The 22541-nt window shown below is 38.8% G+C and overlaps 1 protein-coding gene across 1 annotated transcript; it reads right to left on the bottom strand.

Annotated features, from left to right (window-relative positions):
• Positions 1 to 3886: 3886 nt before the first annotated feature.
• Positions 3887 to 22525, bottom strand: Tasl (TLR adaptor interacting with endolysosomal SLC15A4). Its single transcript, XM_057760373.1, has 2 exons — positions 22478 to 22525; positions 3887 to 5083 (listed from the first exon to the last, which is right to left on the bottom strand). Exon 2 carries the CDS (start codon positions 5080 to 5082, stop codon positions 4186 to 4188), a length of 897 nt encoding a protein of 298 aa, XP_057616356.1. The 5' UTR covers position 5083; positions 22478 to 22525; the 3' UTR covers positions 3887 to 4185.
• Positions 22526 to 22541: the final 16 nt, after the last annotated feature.

The raw sequence follows: 22541 nt of genomic DNA, 5'->3' as shown, positions 1-22541 counted from the left end.
GAAAGCTGCAGATGTTGAATCCTAATAAATTGCAAAAAAAAAAAAAAAAAAAAAGCAAAACTGGGAGTCAGCCTATTGATGTGTTATGTGTCTTACTACACTTCTTGTGCCTTTCTTTTCTCATGCTACTGGAGATTGAATTTTGGACCTTGTACATACTAGGCAAGTAAGTGCTCTACCTTTGAACTACACCCCTAGTCCTATACTTTTATTTTCCATGCTATAGATATCTATATAGCTATTTTCAGTGATAGCTATCTACTTGTCATCCCTCCCTTAGCAAATACTCCTTTTCTTGGAATACCTCTCTCATCCATCTGCCTAGACTGTGCCTTGTTCTCTATGTTATCTAAACTACCACCTATCCTCGGAAGCTCTGCTTTTTGACACCAGGCTCCTCCACAGTCTGACACCCATTAACATGCCTCCTTTCCAACACTCCTCACACTTGAGTTGACATTATTTCTCATTTTATTCTGTTTATACAACCTTGCCAAGTTCTTAATTAAGAATTGGCTTTGCTACCTGTTCCCAAGTTATCTTCTGGGTCTCTTCAATAATATGGTAAGTTTGCAAGGAAGAAGGATTGCTCCTCTGTGTTGTTTACATGCATTGTATCTTTGCCTTAAGCTGAATACACACGTCCAATTAAAAAATACAGACACCAAAACACAGCATCTAATGGATAAATGGACACTCAGTGAAAAATAAAAAACCAGTGGGTTTTCTAACATTATTTCTCAATAAGCAAAAGAAAATAGCCATGGTGATGTTTTATTATACATTGTTTTAATGTAGCATTTGCCTGCTGATAAGCCCATTTATTCAATTAGTTTACTTCATGAGGAGGAAACATCAATATCATATTTTCTAGCCACAGTTATCTGATTTTCATATTGATTGTCTAAGATTTTGATCAGCAGATGCAGTATCCGAGATTATCCAAACATAGGCATCCACTCCTCAAAGATTACTTATATACTATGTCCAAGGAGGGTTTGGAATGTAGGGAAACATGAATAGACTAAAGCTTGTGTTCTGGGGAAAAGAAGTTATAAACTAAATACAGAAGGGAATGAATGAACCTAATTGCTGTCAGATTAATTAGTTGGCTCCTCTAGAAGCAGAACACTTTAAAGAGATGTGCAGGAGAGAACAGCCAGGGCTGCTGGCGCAGGCCTATAACCCTAGCTACTTGGGAAGTGAGGCGGGAGAATCTTGTGTTAAAGGCCTAACTTGACTACATAGTAACTTCAAGTAGAGCCTGGTCAAACTCTTTCTCAAAGTGAAAAATAAAAGACAAAATGGGCAGAGAATAAAACTCTAGTAGAGTGCTTACCTAGTTTGTATGAGGCCCTGCCTGGCCTTCATACCTAGGAACAAGAGCAAAACCTGAGATAAAAACAGAAGAATGCAAATGGTAGTTGCTGAAAGCCAAGATCTCTAGCTGGGCATAGTAGTGTGTATCTGTCTTGTAACTTGAGCTCTGGGAAGACTGATAGATTAGGAACATGACTTCAAGACCTTCTTGGGTTCCATAACAAAAATAACAACAGCAACTAACGAATTCCAATTAAATCCTACTACCTACCAAGCAGTTTGGTACAAATTATGAAAGTACCCTTAACCTACCTGGCTTATCTTTAAGGAGATAAGTCTCTCTGCCCTTAGATTATTATGAGAATTACAGCATTCATGAAAATGTTTAACATGGTATAGATACAGAGTAGGCAATTAAGGCATAATATTAATTATGATTAATTAATTATAGTGATGACTAATTATTATTAATTATAATGTTGGTACTCTGTTGAAACTAGTGAATAAAATTTCTGAATAACTATTTCAAAAATCAGATTTCCTTGCATGATAGCATGTTATAAAAAAATGCATTCTTTCTCTCTACACGTACAAATATGGAAAAAGATAGCTCGACTCAAACTCCTCTCTCTGAATGTGAAATTTTCATTGCCACGGCAGAGGCCCCCACTATAGCTGCCTGTTGTTTGGCGAATGAAGACTCTCTGGAGACCTCCAGTCTGAAAACTGCCTCACCGAACCACTCAGATCACGGTATGGACCTTGTTGCTAGATGCTTGACTACAAAGCCAGCTCTCTTGTTTCAATTTGGAACTGTTTTGAAGAGCCGCCCTAACTCTTCCTAGCAACTTCTTCTGTATTTTCTTCCCTCATTCTCTCGCAGAAGTTGTTCCCAAGACCATAAATATACTCCTTCATATCCTTTGAGAGACTGCTTCCCTGCAAACCTGACTCATGTATGGGCAAAATACTGTTGTTGAACAGGGTAGGCAAATGTCTCTGTAAAGAGCCAGATGGTCATAAGAGTATGTATGTCATTGTTGTGCCATGTAGTCTCTGCCATGTCCGTTCAACTCTGCCATTCTTGTATGGAAGCAGCTTCGGACTATACAAAGTAAATAAAAAATAAGAAAGAAAGAAAGAAAGAAAGAAAGAAAGAAAGAAAGAAAGAAAGAAAGAAAGAAAGAAAGAAGGCAGCTTGGGATGTATCTCAGTGTTACTGCACTTGTCTGTCATGAGTAAGACCTTGAATTCTATCCCCAGTACTGCCAAAAATAAATGAATAAATAAAGTTTAGTTTATATGCACTAAATTTCGATTTTGAATTTTATCTAAGTTTTACTTGCTCTAGAATATTTTTTATTTAAGCATTTGTGTTTCTTAAACCATATTAAAAATTACAAATAATAAAACCTGTCTAGTGTGGTGTGCTGGCACACACTCTTAATGCCAGCATGTGGGAGGCACAGGCAGGAAGATTTCTCTAAGTTAGAGAGCAATAGTGAGTTTGACAACCAGAGCTGCATAATAGAAAGACCTTACCAGAAGAAGGAGGGGGAGGAAGAAGAAGAAGGAGGAGGAGGAGGAGGAAAGAAAAGAGAGAGAGAGAGAGAGAGAGAGAGAGAGAGAGAGAGAGAGAGAGAGGAGAAGAGAAAGGAAGGAAAGAAAGAAAGAAAGAAAGAAAGAAAGAAAGAAAGAAAGAAAGAAAGAAAGAAAGAAAGAAAGAAAGAAAGAAAATCCATCCTTAGCTCACAAGAGTTCAAAACTATCATAAAGTTAGATTTGGCCAATAGGTCATAGTTTTCCAACTCCTGAGCTGAATAAAAGATTAAGAAGATTAAGACAGTAATGTACACACGAAGCTACTGTTTTAGTATACAGATATATAGAACTTGATATTATGGAACCCCAGGTCTTTTATGGAGCATAGAGAAGACCTTTTTCTGTCTCCAGGTCAAAAGAACATATGAAAAAGAAAAATGGGAAAAAAATTCATGATTCCTTTTGAACATTACAGCACCGTGAAAATTATATTCAGCAAAAAAAAATGTTTCATTGCTTACAGTGGGAGGTTTTCCACTGAAAATGCTATCTCTATCACTAAATAGAATTAGGGGATTTAAGTCATTGTCTTGTGACTGTACCTTTTCATTCAAAAACAAAAACACACTCAGATGTGAGATGATACATGCCTATAATACCAGGACTTGTGAGATAGATGCAGGAGGATAAGAAATTCAACATCACTGGCTATATAACGATTGTGAAGTCAGCCTGAACTACATTGAACCTTTTTGCAAAAAAAGTAAACAATTGTAATTTGTTTGGTATACCTTTAATATTTACAAAGAATAGACCTAAATGACCTACTGATACAGAATAGAGAAAAAAGATACAAGCTTATACCTGGAAAAATGTTAGTCCACCCAAATTTAACAACTTTCCTGTAGTTCATTTCTTTCTAGAAGAAACAGCCTAGAACAATTTATGTGAATGTGAAACACATGTTTACTCCCTGATCCTGAAGCCCACTGGCTTTAGAGTTTAGCTGTAGTGTTTCCTTTTGTTCCTGATTGGGCTTATCTTCCCTATTCAGTATGCCTATAACTGCCTTGCAACCCCTTCCTTCTCTCTGTGATCATTTTCATTTTTACTCTATTTCTGTATAAACCTGCCCTTGAGACCATTCCTCATGGTTCCTCTTCCTGTATTCCTTCAGCATGGGGATTAGTATGAGATTTCTCAAACACTCCTTCACTAGTCCTTAATTCCCTTCCATTATTCCCTCCCTCACATCCTCTGAATAAATTAATACAGTATTGCTTAGGGCTTGATAGGAACGAGAGGAACTGACAGGAATCTTCTCTATGGTGTTATACTGCTATACTGAGAAATATGGAGACTAGGGGTGCTGATCTCCGATGAGACCAACTGCAGTAAGTGGCTAATAACTATGTCCTTGACTTTTGAGGTGTCCAGATTCCTCTCTCTAGAAACTTGAAGACTAATTTGGTCCACGTTTGTCATGATGGGTTCTGATGCCAGAATCTGGGTAGGAGAACTGTCATGAAACACATTGTCCATAATGTATTGCTTATATAACTCCACCACCTTCTGCTCCAGATACTCATTGAGCACTGCATTTGAAATAGGCTTCTGCATTTGCAGGCTGCTTTTCTCTTTGATGCTGGTTATTCTCCAGTAGGATGAATACCGCTGGATCGGTTTGAGGGGAAATTCAGTGGGCTGAATGGAAATGGAGTCGTCCATGGACAAAGGAATCTCAGATGACCTCAGCAAAGGGCCATCTTCAAAGCTGCTCTCAGAGGGAAAATCTGCCATTACTGAGTTAATGGCCATCACCTGTCCTCCTGCAATATGTAAGTCATTGTAATTTTTGCAAATACTTTTGCAAGAAGGTGGAACCAAATAGGTCTCTCTGATCGCTTCTCTGCAAATGTCAACTGTGGCCAAGGTTGGACTTTCAAATACAGGGTTGGGGTTTGTTTGCAACACTGTTCTGCTCTGGCTTCTGCCGTGTTGACTCCCTCTCGCATGCGCTGATGTGACGAACTTGCTGGAGGATTTGCAGCTCACGTAAAAACTTTGGACTTGTGCTTCATCCACAGAGGAATAGGAAAGAGCAGCAACAGAACTTGTCTTCTTGCCTTGTTCTCCAGTGACCGGTTCATTATAAGATGCACAGTTCCAATGAACGTCGTTCCAGTAGGCAAGTCCACTGAGATATCCTTCTGACAGCATTCTGAAAAGAGAAGTCATGAGAAACAGTGGGAGAAAAGAAGACTATAAAAAATTTAATTGGCAGTTGATATATCAAAAATGAATGATGATGAATTCATTCATTCATTCACTGCCCAGGCCCATTACTGTGTACCTGAAGTATACCAAGCTGATGGTATATGCTGGAGATACAAAGATGAAACACTAACTTTCATGCTTCTCTTATGGAAGAAAATAAATACTGAATACATATAGCCTCAATATTACATTACTGGAGATTATAATAGTGGTAGGCACAAGACCATGAAACCCAATCTAAACAGGCTGCCCATGCATACTTCAGCATTGCTGGGGGGGAGGGAGGCATGTTTCACATTTTTTCCAGGTACAAAAGTAGCATAAAATAGTCCAGAGCAAAAAGGGAGGACTCGCAGGATGTGGCTTAAGGCATGTAGTATTTCAGCTCAAGGGTAAAGGGTAAGTAGGAATTGGGACTACCAACATAAAATTATAGGAAGACACCGTGGCCTATTCGGAACGTAATAAAAAGCTAAGAAGAAGAAATGGGACTGATATGATAGCCCTGAATTTGATTACAAAGGGCCTTGGGTGTTGGACAAAAGAGTTATGTTGTGCCAGAAAAGGAAGTAAAGAAATTGCCATCTGGAGAGTCACATGGCTAGTGTGCTAGGAGAAAAAGATCGAAGAAATATGTGACAAAGTATACTGAAACAAAAACTGTATTCTTTCTCATTTGATAAAATCTTCTTCCTGGGGATTAGATAGCAATTGGGATATAGGAGGGATTCTGAAAACTATTTGGTAAGTTGATGAAACATTTGACAAGAATTCTGAAACTAATTCATGACTGATACATTAAGAAAGAACAGAGTTTCCCCCCTACCTTTTAAAGTCATGTTGACTTTTTCTTTTTATCCCCCTCACTTCACAGAATATATCCTAGAATGTCTACACTAAACTGACCAGTTTACCTCTACCCTAGTTATTAAAATTCTTTCCTGACAGTAGGCCTTCCCCCACACCTCCCCTCCCCCTTCCACATCCTTAGCAGTTGTCATTGAAGTCTGGGATGGATAGAACAAGCCAGGAACCAGCAGCTGCATTTTCTAAAAAAAGGAACAGGCTGGCATTCCTGGAATTTGAGCAACAGGCAACAGTGAAGAGAACTGGTTCTCTTTGAGCCCAAGGACTCGGCTACTAAAGCAGACCTGTCAATTTGACACTGAAAATGAAAAGTCAAAAAGAAGGATCATTTAAAAAAGAACATGACATTATGTTTTTCAGTTTTCAGGCCCTGTTTTACATTCATGCTGTTTTCTGAATAAATAAAATGTTTCTTTTGGGAAAAATGTGGTCAGATGTAATAAATGAGAAAAGAATAAATAAAAATTTGCACAAAGACAATGTTATAAATAGCCATATTTTCAAAATTATGTCCAAAGTATATTCATCAAATTAATCAATAATGTTCATTATTCTGTACGCAAAGTTATACAACATAAAAATACAAAGCTAAGCTTTCACCAACTCTATGAATAATAATGCTTGCTTGTATTCTTAGTAAAATTTAAAAGAGAAAAAGAAAATATGATGCTTATCTTAAAAAATACTTTCGAAGTACAGTTCAATAAAACTAGTGTCTAGTAGCTAGATGAAAAGAAAAAAAATTTAAATACATGAGAGGATAATTAGGCAGGCAACAAAGATGACCATAATGGCCCTAATAGTGATGAAGCTGTTTCCCCATCGTTAACTACACCCGGCTGTAGCATGTCATTCAACATATAAGTTCCAAATATTGTGTGTCAGGGCAAAAGTTCACTGATAACATTCGAATTTTTATATAGACTTTAGAAAGTCCTAGCAGAGACTGGCCTGGACCAGGGAGAGTATAAATGAAAAATCAAAGTTGACAGTGATCCTGTCTCAAAACAAACAAGCCAACCAAAAGTAAAATAAAAATCAAGCATGGTGATGCAATTCATTATCTCAAAACTTGGGAAGCTGAGGAGGGAGGATCTGGATTTTAAATTCAATCAAGTCCCAAAGAAATCAAAAGGAGAGAGAGGTGGATGTGTTAATAATTCAAAATGATTTTTAAAATACTGTAACTTGGGGGCTGGAGAGATGGCTCAGAGGTTAAGGGCATTGCCTGCTCTTCCAAAGGTCCTGAGTTCAATTCCCAGCAACCACATGGTGGCTCGCAACCATCTGCAATGAGGTCTGGTGCCCTCTTCTGGCCTGCAGGAATATACACAGACAGAACATTGTATACATAATAAATAAATAAATATTTAAAATACTGTAACTTGAGCTTTAAAACATCATAATCAAAATCAGAACCATTAAGAGCTTAGGGCGTTCCAGGCAATGGTGGCACACACACACCCTTAATTCTAGCACTCAGGAGTCAGAGGCAGGTGGCTCTCTGAGTTCAAGACCAATGTAGCCTATAGACTGAGTTCCAGGGCAGTTAAGACTACACAGAGAAACCCTGTCCCAAAACCAAAACAAACAAACAAAAAAAATAAGACATAATATTTATAGATAAACAATATAAAGTCAGTACCCAACTGCCCTGTCCAGTAAAAAGATGTGAAAAGACTATACCTGAAGGATGCCTACAAATGAGGTACAAAGCTTGCATATGTGACCTACAAAGAGCACTAACCAGGGGCTAGGTGAAGAAGTTGCCATAGATATGAGTGTGATTATACTGTGAAACCAAAGATATTATCTACATATACTCATTCCTAAGTGAGCCTCTAGTTCTACATATGAACATTCTGGAACTTAGAGGCAAGCCCTGGGAGGAGGACCACTGGAGTAGACCTGATAGGCAAAGGCATAAAAGAGGCACACTGCACAGTTGCTAAAGGCTGATCTAACTGTAGACCTTTATTAGAACAGGACATCATGTCCCTGCTCCAACGGCTAAAAAGAACAAGGGAATAAACACATTTACCTCAAAACAGCAGTTTTGATAAGCATCGCCTACCAAGATGACCATGAACTAACTGTTGCTCCATAATAATGATAACTCCAGGGGCATGAATTAGTTTGACCCGATAGCACAAGGACCTGAGTCTGGACTCCAAGCACCCATAGGAAAATGATGTGCGACAAAGGCAACTGGGCTATATGACAACCTGGGTTACAGAATGAGATCATGACTCAGATACAAAAATAAATAAACAAAAATGCTAGTGATTCCTCTAGCTTAAGAAGCCTACACTCACCCCTCAAATTTATGAGTTTTCAATTCCTTGTTTTGTACTGTCTTGGAACTCTTTCTTTGGTGGTGAGAAAGACCTGAAAAAATAGGACAAAGGTCTCACTCTGTGCCCCTTTGAAACATCCCTAGCCTTCACCATCCACAACATCGTGAAGTGGTTAAAAGAACCTTGACTGACAAAGAGTATTTCCTACATATTGGGAAACTATGGGTCCAAATTTGAGAGAAGGGTGGCGAAGATTTCACAAAATATAGCAGAATAGGCATATGGATGCGTTGGTTTCTTTTTATATTTCTATCTCCACAATTATTGCCAACAACCAATCCTACAGGAGATTGATATCCAGTAGGCCTAACAAATTCAAAAGACACTGCCAGTGTGTATCTGTAAAGGTTAATATTGATTGTCAATTTGCCAGAATCTTGAATTACTTAGAGAACAAACTGCTGAGCATGCTTGTTTGTCTAAATCAGGTTCGTCCGGGAATGCGTGTGGGGAGTTAGCTATATTAGGTGAACAGAGATAGGAAGACACATTCTGACTGCGGGTGTCATCATTCCGTGGGCTAGGATTCTGGAGGAAATTCAAGAGGAGAGCAAGCTGGCTACTAAAACTCCATCATTCTCTGTACCCTGACTGCAGACAAAATGAGAGCAGCTGCCTGCTGCTTCCCTCCTCCTCTCGCTGCAATGACTTCCCCACGAAGATGCACCATTTCCTGAAACTGTGAGCCAAATTACTCATTTTCATTAAGCTGTTTCTGCCAAGACATTCTGGCACAGCAGCAATATAAGTGACTAAGGCAGAATCAGAACAGGGATAGCCACTCAGTATAGAGGTTCCTAAAAGAAACGAGAAATGAAATTACCATCTTACTCAACTATACCATTCTTCCTGAATATATACCTGAAGAACCCTATGTCAATCCACCACATAGATGTTTCAAAGCCATATTTATAATGTACTGTTCACAATAGTCAAGATACAGAATTAGATGCCTGAATATCCATTAATGATAAATGGATCAAGAAAATGTGAGGTGTGTGTGTGTGTATGCACCAGAATTTTACTCAGCAATAAAGAATGAAATTATGACACTCACAGGAAATAACTGGAAGTGAAGAACAATGAATTAAGTGAAATAGACTCAGAAAAAAAATGTTATTTTTCTTATACAGAATCTATATTTAAATTACTTCCACACACATATACACATATGAACCTGCACATAGCATGAAAGTATAAAGGGGCGTAATATGAATAAAGGGAGAAGGGGGACAAGAGAAGGTAATGGACTACACGTGTCATGAAAGGAGAAAGACGGCCTGTTTGAGAGAGGAAGGAGATTTCCAAGAAGCCGAAGGTGAGAGAGATGGCAGAGAATAGTTTCGCATGTATGTGTTCTAATGAAATCCATGTATTTCTATGCTAGCCACAGCATTCAACACTCTCTTCTTGGCCCCTTCAGGCACCAGGGACGTGTGGGTTACATATACATACATGCAGACACTCCCACACAACCATAGGATAAAAATGAATAAATCCTTTTTAAAAAGTAAGGCTGAGGGACTAACTCGGTGTCATAGAACTTACTTGCCTAGCAGTTGCAAAGTTGTGGATTTAATCCAAGTTCCACAAAAGTAAAAATGATTTAAAAACTACAGAAAAAATATTTTAGAGTAACTAAGAAGAAACAAAAGTAGGTGGTTATCCCTGTCTAGCTGGATCGGGGTGACGAAAGAGGCTGTCAAAGTGAACATTCCAGAGCTCCGAAGCCCAGGGTTGACTAAACAGCACAGTGGATAGGTTGAAGGCACTGTAGATAGGAGAGAATGTCAACACACATGACTAAGTCTCTCTCGTCACCCTCAAGTTGGACAATGATAGATAACAGTCTATGGTGTATTATTTTTCAGAGTAATACAAGCCTTAAGACTCTTTCTTGAATCCTACTGCACATACTGGCTTTGTGGGAGCCTAGGCAGTTTGGATGCTCACCTTACTAGACTGGGATGGAGGTGGGTGGTCCTTGGACTTCCCACAGGGCAGGGAACCCTGATTGCTCTTAGGGCTGACGAGGGAGGGGGACTTGATTGGGGGAGGGGGAGGGAAATGGGAGGTTGTGGTGGGGAGGAGGCAGAAATCTTTAATAAATAAATAAATAAATTTAAAAAAAAACATAAAAAAGAGCCTTTCTTGAAGAGCCTGACTTTCTTATCCCTGATCCCATGCAGATAGATGTCAAATCTCCCATCGTTTCTCATCCCGCTCTTCATATTCATCAATCTGCTCTGACAGAGGCTTCTCTCGAGGCATGGGAACATTTATGAAAACTACTGAGAGTCTCCAGTCCTTCACAATACTGGCAGAAGGTCTAGAATTTTGTTATTTGTGAAGAGGTTTGTTAGTGTTGTGATTATGGTAAATCCAGTCTCCAGCAGTCTACCTGGGCATGGGAGGCCGAGAAAGGAGGATCATGGAATGTAAAAGCAGCCTCTACTATAGGCATAAAAACCCCTGCCATTCTTGTATATGGAGCCAAGTGCAGATTAGAAAATTGCAAAAGCAGAAAGTGAATCCTGGGAGGAAAGAGTGGATAATGAGGTCAGTGAAACCCATCGAGACAGACAAACTTGACCATATTCCATCTAACTTAAGAAATGTTAAGCATTTTAACCAAAAAATCCAAAATCTGAAATGCTTCAATGTTTGAATATTTTTGAATTCCAGCAGGACACCATAAAAGTACAACTCCAGTCTTAATCTCATGCGATAATCTAAGTTCCGGTGCACCAATATCTTGTATAATGTCTTCAGTGGCGTTGTGCACATGAAAAGGTATACATGAGACATACTTTTTGTATTTCCAGTTGCCTCCTATTCCTAAAATGTATAATTATGCATATTCAAATATTTCAAAATCTTTAACAAAACACTTCTGCTCGCAAGCATGTCCAATCAAAGATTCCCAGACCAACGTGCAAGGAAGATGATTCAGAGTACAGAGAATGTTCACAGTAAAGTCAAGGTGAGCTTCAGCCAGCTAAGAGGCTGTCGTGAGGGTGACATGCTAGGATGCTACTACACTCCTTCCCCTCCTGACATGGGAGCAAAGAGTGAGACTGCAGATAGGTGGGACAGGGGATAAATCTGAGTGACCAAGCCAAGCACGGGGGAGCGCCCATAGATTCCTAGCACCTAGAAGGTTAAGGTGGGTGGATCAAGAACAACTATGAAGCCAGCCTGGACTACATGATATGGCCTCAAAAACAAAACAAAACAAAAAAACCCTCTCAGATGTGGAAATGAGGTGTGAGACAAGCCCAAAGGAACTGTGAAGCCAGACTTGCTGGTTCAGTCCTTGAACCCTAGCAGGTGGGAGACTGCGGCAGGAGCGAGCTTGAGGCTGACTTAGGCTACACAGTTAAATCCAGCCTTAAAAATATAAATAACACCTCATAGTCTGGATATATTGATATATGGCACTAACACTGTCTGAAATTGGGGGCAGGGTGCTTAGTTCCTCTTGAGCCTACAAGAGATGGGACATCTGACTACAAACTTCTGTGTACCTAGAATGCCTAATGTGACAAAGTGTATCTGTAAGCCTAGCTCTTGAGAGACAAAGACAGGAAGAGGACAGCTTGGTTTATATTCCATGATGCAGGCCAGCCAGGGCTACACTGAGAGACCATGAAATGACAAGGGAGAGACAGAGAGAGGGACACAGATTCCACCAGAGAGGCAAGTTACTTCGAGTTAATAGTGAAACCAGCTTCCATGTATAGGAAGTAGGAACTGATACCGAGGGCCTGAGAAACTTTCTGTTATTTGTAATAATGCTCATCACGTTACAGTGCCACATGTCTTTGTAAAAACTGCCAGAGTTTCAGAAGTACTGAATAGATCTCTTTAGTTTCAGGTGTTAAATTGCATAGCTTTGGAACAATGCATCCAAAGTCACCAGGCACGCAGGCGTTCTCAGTCATAAAACAGAGCTTATACTGCATTACTTAGCTTTTCACACACTCAGCTGCCTGTACAGAGAGTACCCAAAAACTTTCCTACTGCATGAGTTTAGGACGAAGGCTAATGGATTTGCCCAGAATCTGATCTTTCTGAAAAACTGGCAGCAGAGGGCAGTAGAAAGCATGCCACAGAGGCTTGTGAAATCGTTCTGAAGCCGTGCAGACATACACTGCACAGAAATTATAAACAAAACTATACAAATACGATTTATTTGATCAACATTTTATGGCCCAAGCCTGTAATATCAGCACCCTGAAAGCTGACACAAGAGCCCAGCTGTGAGTTCAAGGCCAACTTGTGCTACATAGCAAGATCCTGTCCAAAAAGGGGTCAGGGCTGAAAAGATGGTTCTTTGAGTTCATTGCTGCCAAGCCTGGTGACCTCAGTTTGAAGCCAGGACCTACTTGGAAGAAGGTGAGAACAAACTTTGTCAAGTTATGTTCTGAGTTCTACACAAGTGCCATGATATGCAACACATACACCATAAATAATTAAGTGTAACTTAGTTTTGAAAAAGAAATTATTTATCTTGCAACCACAATTTAATGCACTACTAGAACAAATATAGTTACATATTTCAGAATATTAAATATCACAAGGCAGAGAAAGAAAAGCTTCCTGGGCCTGTCTTAGTTTATTTTGAGCATTTTTCTTAAGTTTTATTGCCTACTATCACTATATCTCAAAGGCATACTTAATTTTATTCAAGGCAGTGAACCTAATGCATTAAGTTTTTCATATAGTTTATTGTTTGAAGTTTTGTTTCTCTTCTTAGAGACTCTCTCTCTCTCTCTTTCTCTCTCTCTCTCTCTCTCTCTCTCTCTCTCTCTCTGTGTGTGTGTATGTTTAAATCTACAACTGGTTAAGTGTGAAAAAAGCCATCCAAAGACATCTGCTGGTGAGATGTTCTAGGCAAATTTAGCCTGCATTAATCATTACCAGACAGTTGCATACCAAAATTAACGTGATGTACAAATTCACAAACTAGAAGTACAGGCTAAAGTGCAGTACTTTGTTCAATCATTTACTTGGTTTCCTGAAGAAACTTCAATATAAATTCTTCCTTCTAGATCAGTTTATACATATATATATATATATATATATATATATATATATATAAACTTGTTATAACTTCTGTATATAGACATACTTTTAACTTATACCCTAGGAACACAAACCCAGGATCAAAAAGAAAATCTAATGATAGTACATGTCTAATCCCAGAACAAAGGAACCGGAGGCAGGAAGATCACAGGTTTAAGCTCAAATTTGTCTATAAATTCTAAGTCAGCTAGGGCTACATAGTGAGAATTTGTCTACACTACAAAAGCAAAACAAAGCAAAAAGAACTAAGGAGGGAGGACTTTGCAAAGGGGACATCTAAAAATGTTTCTTAAGGAAAAAGAATGCCTGTTAAGGATAGTAAAGATTTAAGGTATTAGATCATACAGAGTTTGTTGCAACCCTGCCATCATAGAAGAAAAGTAGGCACAGATAACATGCAAACCATCAAGGACAAAATAAAGAGACCTGGACTCAGAAAAAAAGAAAGAAAGAAAAAAGACAAAAATTGAAATGAAAAACAGGAAAAGAAGGAGAAAAAGAAAAATGCAAATAGAGTAAATTGGATAGGACATCATGACAGCAACTTTGCTCTGGTTGCTTCCTATACATTATTCCTAATCTTCCAACAATAAGACATTAAATATTATTATAGCTGCCAAGTGAGAAAACTGACATGGTAATAGATGTGAACATAAAAATGTCTTATTGGAGGGAAAGATGGGGCTCAGCAGGAGTGGCAGGGCAATCCATGAGAGTTATGGAGGGATATCATCAAAATATATAATATACATGTATGACAATGTCAAAGTGAAACCCATTACTAGATATAATTAATATAGTATATACTAATAAAATCTGTATATAAAGAAAGCTGCCCTTCCTAAGGTCATACAGCTACTGTTTACTGAAGGCAAGTTTGAAGGTCAAGTTTATAAACTCAAAAGCTTGTGTTTGGAACACATTGTTCTGCTGCACAGTTGAAGGCAGTTTCTATCATACGATTATAATAGCAAGCACTTTTGTTCTTCCAGGAAAATGGCATCATCCCTGACTTCAGTTTCTAACAACAGCACTTGCCAGGTGAAAGAAGGAGGATGCAGTGAAGTATAAATTTTGCATGTCAATGCTCACCGATAAACAAAGAACTTACCCTCCATCTTTGAATCTAACAATATTAACATTTTACTTGACTAGTCTTAATTCTGTAACCTGGAAATACATTAGTCTTGATTTTGCAACTACCTTCCACAAGATAATTTAATTTCACCAATGTACTGTTTACATATCAACCAAACATCTATGTATGTCAGACCCTCATAATGTGTAATCAGCCTACTTAACCTTACCTTTGCCTGTTCCCCACAGGACCCAAGACACTAGCTATTCTGAACCTATCCCAGTTTTACCCGTACCAACTACCATCCTAGGGATATTTTATTCTTCTGTCCCTAAAGCTTAGCCTCTACACTTATCCCTGGCCCATCTTCCATAATCTTCAGATCTCACCTCAAACACTTAACATCTCAAAGACTCTCTCTTTCTTAATTATAAAAGGATTTGAGGTTCATTTCCTTTATTGCAAGATTGTTACCAGAATTACATCAAATGTTAATAAAACCCAACCAATACCATAATCACTAAAATAAATAATTGAAACAGTGTGTGTGAGACAAAGGAGAGATTGGTGATTGGTGAGGAAGGGAGAGATTGGGATGTTAGTGTCTTGGAATATATCTCGTCTCTTACAGAATGTTTTCAATAAGGATAAACTCAGACACTGGAAGAGGCTGGACTGACATGGGTACAAAGGACAACTCCAGTAGTAACCAAACACAAATGGAACCAATGGACTGGAACTACCACCCAACACTGTATTGTATAATTTGGTGGAAAAGAAAGAAAGTAAAATGTTGGCTGCTCTTACGTAGAAGATCTTGGGCCAAGGCTCCCATTTGACAGCAAGTCTGCTCTTATGAATCTAGCCTAGCTGGGTATGGTGACATACACCTGTAAGCCCAGGGACCAGTAGTAAGAGACAAAAGAATTGAGCTTCAATCTTGATTACATAGTGATCTTGAGGCCAGCCTGGGCTGTGAGAGCCTATCTCAAAATAATAACCAAAAGAAACTGTAGCCTTTAGACACTAACAAAAGTTATTTCATCTATATTAACATCTATAAAAGCATCTTTCACTGTAATAAATCCTTGATGATATGTATGCTGGAAATTTTTTTCTTCTTTTGTCACTTTGTGTAATATTGCATACATGTCTATGAATGTTTATTAGGGGCAGATTTTGGGCATCAGACTTACTCAAATAAATTATTAAATAATTTATTTTGGGGGTGTTAGTGCTACAGGGTCTCATGTATCCCAAGTTGACATGAAACCACTATGTATTCAAAAATGATCTTGAACTTCTGATCTTTCCCCCTCCATCTCCCCAATGCTAGGGTAAGAAGCAAGCACTGTCATACTTCATGCATGCAAGACAAGTTCTCAAGTTACTGACCTACACCCCAACCTGCCTAACTGCCTTTAAATTAGCTTAAATCAATTTATTCTCTTGTTAACAATACTAAAGATTATTTCCACTGAAATTATCAAACACTTTAAAAGTTTTCTAGTGGAGGAGCCAATTCATTCTTATCTCACATTTGATAGTGGAGAAAACTGCCTTAAGATTATGGCTATCAGTCAAGAGTGATAGCACACACCTGGATCACAACACTGGAGAAGTTGAGGCAGAAGGATCAGTGGTGGTTCAAAACCAACCTCAGCCCTACAGTGAGCTTGAGGCCAACCTGACTTCATGAGATGCTGTCCCAAAAGCTAAGAAAACTAAGTAAAATAAAATATTTGTTTCTTCAGGACATAACAGCATATATGTATAATCTAGCACTGGAGAGGCAGGGCAAGAAAGATTTCCTCAAATTCTAAGCCAGTCTAAGTCAGTCTAGTCTATATTGCAAGTACCAGGTCAAACCAAGGATATAGAAGTAGCCTGTCTCAAAAGCAAAGTAAACAGATAAAAAAAAATAAAAACTGTGTTCTTTGGAGCTACGATATGGGACGTTCTTCTGTATATGTGTTGCTTTTATTGGTTGATGAATAAAGCTGCTTTGACCAATGGTTAGCAGAGTAAATCCAGGCGGGAAATCCAAACAGAGATATATATATAGAGAGAGAGTAGGTGGAGTCAAAGAAACATCATGTAGGTGCCAAAAGAGAAAAATGCCAGAACATTTACCAGTAAGTCACAGTCTTGTAGTGATACATAGATTAATAGAAATGTGTTAATTTAAGATGTAAGAGCTAGCAAGGAAAATGCCTGAGCCATTGGCCAAATATAAGCTTCTCTGTGTTTCTTTGGCACTGAATGGCTGTGGGACTGGGCAGGACAAAAATTCTGTCTAGAGAGCTAGAAATAATTACTTGCTTAGCTATACATTATAGATTATATCTTGAGTAGTTCATCTTACTCATCCATATTTCTTTTTGTATTATTAGTTTGTGTGCAAATGAATGCATGTGTGAAGGTGCTCATGCATTCAGTAGGTAGAGATGAAGCTTGCATGCCATTCTTCAGGCACTTGTTCTCAGGAACAATGGTCCCACTGGCCTGGAGTTCACCTAGTATGATAGACTGGGTTCCCAGAGAGCCTAGGGTCTCTGATTCCCCTGTTCTCGGATTACAAGGCACAACACCAGGTTCATTTTTAATGTGGTTCTGAAAATCAAATTCAAATATGCAGCAAGCACTTTACTTACTAAGCAATCTCCCCAGCCCCATACTATTAGGTTTCTTTTTTAAAAAAATCAGCACAGAAAGTAATGCGTTTCTTGTCATATCTTCATATATATGTGCCATTATACTTAGTTCTTGTCAATCCCCATCCCTTGCTGCCTTCTCCCATCCTTCCTGCCAGCCTGTTGCCAATCCTGTTCCTCTCCTATTACTCTGTCTCTCCCTGAAAACTTCCCTCTTAACACTTCTCCTTTCTCTATCATGACCTCTTGACCTCTTTCTTGATTTAACACACAGAGACACACACACAAAGACATATGAGAAAATATGGTAAATATGGTGTTTCTTCCTGGCTGATTTTGTTTACTTAAAGTGCTCTCAGTACTGCTGATTTTACTACAAACATGTTTTCATTCTTCATGGCAGAGTGAAATTCCATTGTGTATATCTGCTGCATTTTCTTTATCTAAGCATTGGTTGATGGGCACTTAGGCTAGTTCCATTTGTCTGCTATTGTAACTAGTAGAGCAAGAAACATGAATATGGAAATTCCTCTGTGCCACAGTGCCTTAGAGACCTTCGAGTGCACAGCTAGGAGTGGTACACCTAAGTCATGTACTTATCCTACTTTAGTTGTTTTGCTTAAGACAGGATCTTGAACCTATGATGATCCTCCTGCCTTAGACTCCCAAGTTCGGGGATTAAGAGTATGAGCCAATACACTTGACTGCTAGTTCTAGTTATTTGAAGACTTCCATAGTGAATTCACAGGTTTAGCATCCCACCAGAAGCACAGAAGGGATCCTCTTTCTCAGCATCCTTACCAACATTTGCTGCCTTCTTTTGATGGAAACTTTCTAATGGGAATTAGATGGATTCCCAATGCAGGCTTAATTTGCATTTCCCTGACTCATTTTATATTTCAAGTCCTGTTACAAAACAAAATTTGTGGTCAATTATTCTTCTACAATGTATTTTCTTAAGGCAGGGTGTAATGGTATGTGACTCTATTCCCACCGCTCAAGATGCTGAAGCTGCAGGACCACCACAAGTTCAAAGCCAACCTGGACTACATAGGAAAATTGTCTGTCAAAAATAAAGAGACAAATAAGAAAATCTCCCTTTTCCATATTAATTTGACTAAATCAGTAAACAATCTCAGTTTGTGCTCTGCTGGAATTCTTATGTTCAAAAGTAGTAACTACATCCAAGGACCTTACCCGATTATAAAATTCTTCATTGAAGAGTATGTAAAATTTGGTGCAGAAGTATTATTAAGTATATTTTTAATAATTTTTCTGTTTCTTTATAATTTTTATTAGCATCTCATGCATTGGAAAATCAAAGCTATGACCACTTTTCAAAAATTTTTAAATGCATTTTACATAAAGAAATTTTAAATTTTAAAAACTGTTCTAGTTTATAATTTCAAGTTTCTTTTCTTATTCTGATAATAGGTCTCATTCTGTACCCTGGATCATCCTGAAACTCCCTATACACCTCATTCTGACCTTGAACTCATGCAGTTGTCCTGCCTCAGCTGCCCACAGCCAGAACATGACCAAAAGAGTGACAGTTTCTTAGGGAACTGGAAGAGAACCTCCGGAAAAAAAAAAAAAAAAAAAAAAAAGGGTAGAGGGCCTTTTACCTCAAGTGCATTTTGTTCCCTGGATTGCTCTTGGACATGATTTCATGCCTCCTGCAACAAACGTTTGCATTCAATTTATAAGACACGTTCATTCTTGTTGGATGTCAAAACATACTATAGTACTCAATCTAGTCACTGTATCCTGAATCTGGATATGGCCTTCTGCCTTGCTTTTGTACTTTCCCAGAGCTAATCTTAGTATGTGCCAGGCATTGTGTTTAAATTGGTCTGTCCTGAGAACGTTCTGGGAAAGGGCTGCTCTGTCAATATTTAGTATGTGCTTACTGGCATTTATTTACATGTTTTTCTGATCATGCTTTTCTGAACACAAACAGTCTTCCTGGGATCACTGCTTTCTTTGCTAACTTTGTGTTTAAACGGGCACTGAAACTGAGGTAAGGCTGTCTGCAGCATTAGACTGTGTGCAGTCCTCCGCATCCTTTAAGGCCCTCAGATCCCAGGGCTCGAAGACAGATCTGCAGAAGTCGATGAAAGTCAACACCCACATTCTGGCATTAGAGGCATGAGCCACTGTCCTTGGATTGATCTTACAGTTTGGGTGTCATAATTATATTATCACTATGTAAAAGGATTCTCATTCTTAGGAAACATACACTCAAGATTTAAGGATGGGATGGGCAATGGAGTCAACAAAGTACTCCCAAAAAAGTCAGAAAAAGAACAGAGATAGAGAGAAATGGAAAACAAACATGCCAAAATAATCCACCAACATCAATGTACTTGGTGGAGATATGGGTGCTCACTGTATTATCTCAAGAGAATAGAAAAAAAGTCATCATTTGCGAGCTTGAGAAGTTTTTGTAGTTATGGAGAATATTAGAAATCTATTAGACATTCATGTCACAATGGTTTTTCATTTTAGTTTTTTTCAAGATACCTATCTGAATGTGGGAGTGCACACCTCTCATCCCAGCACTTGGAAGGTAGAGGCAGGAATATCAGGAGTTCAAGACCAGTCTCAGCTACTTAGGGGTTTCAAGGCCAGTCTAGACTAAATGAGGCCCTATCACATAAAACCAAACAAAAATAATTTCTATTGTAATATGGATATTTAACACAGATTTCAAATACTCTTTATATCAATGAAAAGCTTTTCAAGCTCAGAAATAATTGTGTCAGGCAGGCTTATGCAAGAAATGCATGAGAAAGGAGACACAGACAGAGGCCCACATTGGAGCACCAGACTGAAATTCCAAGGCCCAAATGAGGAGCAGAAGGAGAGAGAGCACCAGCAAGGAACTCAGGACCGCGAGGGTTGCTCCCACACACTGAGACAATGGAGATGTTCTATAGGGAACTCACCAAGGCCAGCTGGACTGGGTCTAAAAAAAGCATGGGATAAAACCGGACTCACTGAACATAGTGGACAATGAGGGCTGCTGAGAAGTCAAAAACAATGGTATTGGGTTTTGATCCTACGTGCAGTACTGGCTTTGTGGGAGCCTAGGCTGTTTGGATGCTCACCTTACTAGACCTGGAAGGAGGTGGGAAATCCTTGGACTTCCCACAAGACAGGGAACCCTGTCTGCTCTTCGGGCTCCTGAGGGAGGGGGAGTTGATTGGGGGAGGGAGAGGGAAATGGGAAGCGGTGGCAGGGAGGAGGCAGAAATCTATAATAAATAAATTAATTAATTAAAAAAAGAAATGTGTAAGAGCAACATTACGAATAGTCCAACCAACCCAAGTCTGTATTTAAGCAGAGATGGATGTGCACAAAAGGAGGGATGTTTGAGACATAAAAATGATTGAAACAAAGTCTACACACCCATGCATTCCCTGTCTTTAATTTTAAAAAAAGGCTTTCTTTAATCATCCAGATAACAGTTTGAAAAAGCAGTATCACAATAAAAACCATCTTCACTTTTACTATGTCCTGCCACACAAAACAGCACTGTCCCAACCTCTCTGAACTGAATGAATCGAGACTGAAATTCAATGGGAATGTACTATGATGTTTTTCCTTCTCCCAAAGTCATCAGCACAACTGAAGACAAGAGCAATGATGTCCCTGCATATTCTGCTTAAGTTGTTATGCCTTCCTATTAGAATGCAGAACCTAAACAATGTAGCTCCTGGTGAACCAGGCATGAACAAGCTATATACTAAAGCATTTGAAGGCTGAACGCAGGAGTGCGGGCTGCAGGAGTGCAGGCTTGTGATCTTGGTACTGAGGAGGCTGTGGCTCAGGACTGATGCAAGTTTGTAGACATCTTGAGCTACTTAGTATACTTTAGGTCATCCAAGGCTACATGAATAGACTTTGTCTCAAAACACACACACATGCACGTGCACGTGCACACACATACACACGTGTGCACACTTACAACTTTTTAACCACAATCAGCCTCACTGGTGCTTGCCTATGATCCTAGCACTTTGGCTACTGAAGCAGGAAGTGTACAAATCACAGTCCAGCCTTCGTTACCAAGGATGAAGCCATCTCAAAACTAAAAAGAAGCACTCACAAAACGCTTCCTTCTCTTCCTTTCTACCTCTGGTCTAGACATGCTTCTGAACATGCTTAAATCGATTGCCATGGTTTTCTCTTCCTCCTTTGGGCAGCTGCTGAGATTTACAGCTTTCCTGCCCTGGCGGTTTTCTTTCAAACATTAATAAAATTGTCTTTGAGCTTCCAATTTTTAAAAATTAATTAAAACAAATTTTAAATGAGTCTAACTAAATCAGTCAAAAATTTCATATTAAAAAAGAACTGATCATGCTGTGCCTTGTTGCCCCTTACCTATCATTCCAAAATTTCCATGAATTCAGTACTAGCACCATCTAAAATAGTGAGTTTGAAGTCAGTCAGGGCTACACAATGAAACCCTACCTCCAAAACAAACAAACAAAAATCAATTAATCAAACAAACAAACATAAATTATTTTGAGGAACTGACTATGTGAATCAAAACTTTGGGTTATTTATTATACGAATAGCAGATTTTACAGATGAAATCTCTTGCTACTATACTACTAATATAGCTTCAAGCTTCACTGGAGACAAGTCCATTAAAATCTTGTTCCTCATCAGTGTGGTGGATTACACCTGAAATCCCAGAGGCAGGAGGCTGAGGCAAATTGCTGCAAGTTCAGACCGAGCCAGACTGGGCTACAGAGTGAGAGCTTATAGCAAAGAAAATAAGTAAATAAGTAAATAAATAAATAAGAACATTTTTATACATGGCCTGAAACCAATAATGCCAACTACTCAGGAGGCTTAAAATATTCAAGCGCTTTTTGGTCTATGTGGCCAGATTTTAGTGAGTCTTTTTCTCAAAAAATAAAAATTTAAATTTAGTTCAATAGTAAAGTATTTTCCTAGCATGCGTGAGACCCAAAGTTCAATGGCCAGTACTAAGCACAAGCAGCAACAACAACAACAAAATAAACCAAACACTACTTTAGAAATATTGCAAATGTCCAAAATAACATACGGACATCAGGGAAGGGAGTGTTTAGCCTTATTTTTATTATTGAACTGTCCAGCTTCACTGACTGACTGATCAAGTTCCTAGCCACTCTAATCTAGTAAACTGGAAAGCCTTTCCAATGTCAACAGAGTAGGCTAATGACAAAAAGCTAAGAACGTGTCGGAAGAAAAGAGAGACTAGTTGATAAGAGAATCAAAGGACCCAGTACCTCCCTTACCTTCACCAAAAAGTCTGCTCCTTGGATTCTGCAGCAACGCAATGACTGATCTATCAGAATGCAC

The sequence above is a fragment of the Chionomys nivalis genome, chromosome X (genome assembly GCF_950005125.1).
Source record: "Chionomys nivalis chromosome X, mChiNiv1.1, whole genome shotgun sequence".
In the NCBI taxonomy this organism is placed as follows: Eukaryota; Metazoa; Chordata; class Mammalia; order Rodentia; family Cricetidae; genus Chionomys; species Chionomys nivalis.
The sequence above is the reverse complement of the archived record's forward strand: the minus strand, read 5'-3'. Positions and strand labels throughout refer to the sequence as shown.

Bases quoted from the DNA above. Each gene is read 5' to 3' on its own strand.
- Tasl (XM_057760373.1), bottom strand. From the start codon at position 5,082: ATGCTGTCAGAAGGATATCTCAGTGGACTTGCCTACTGGAACGACGTT.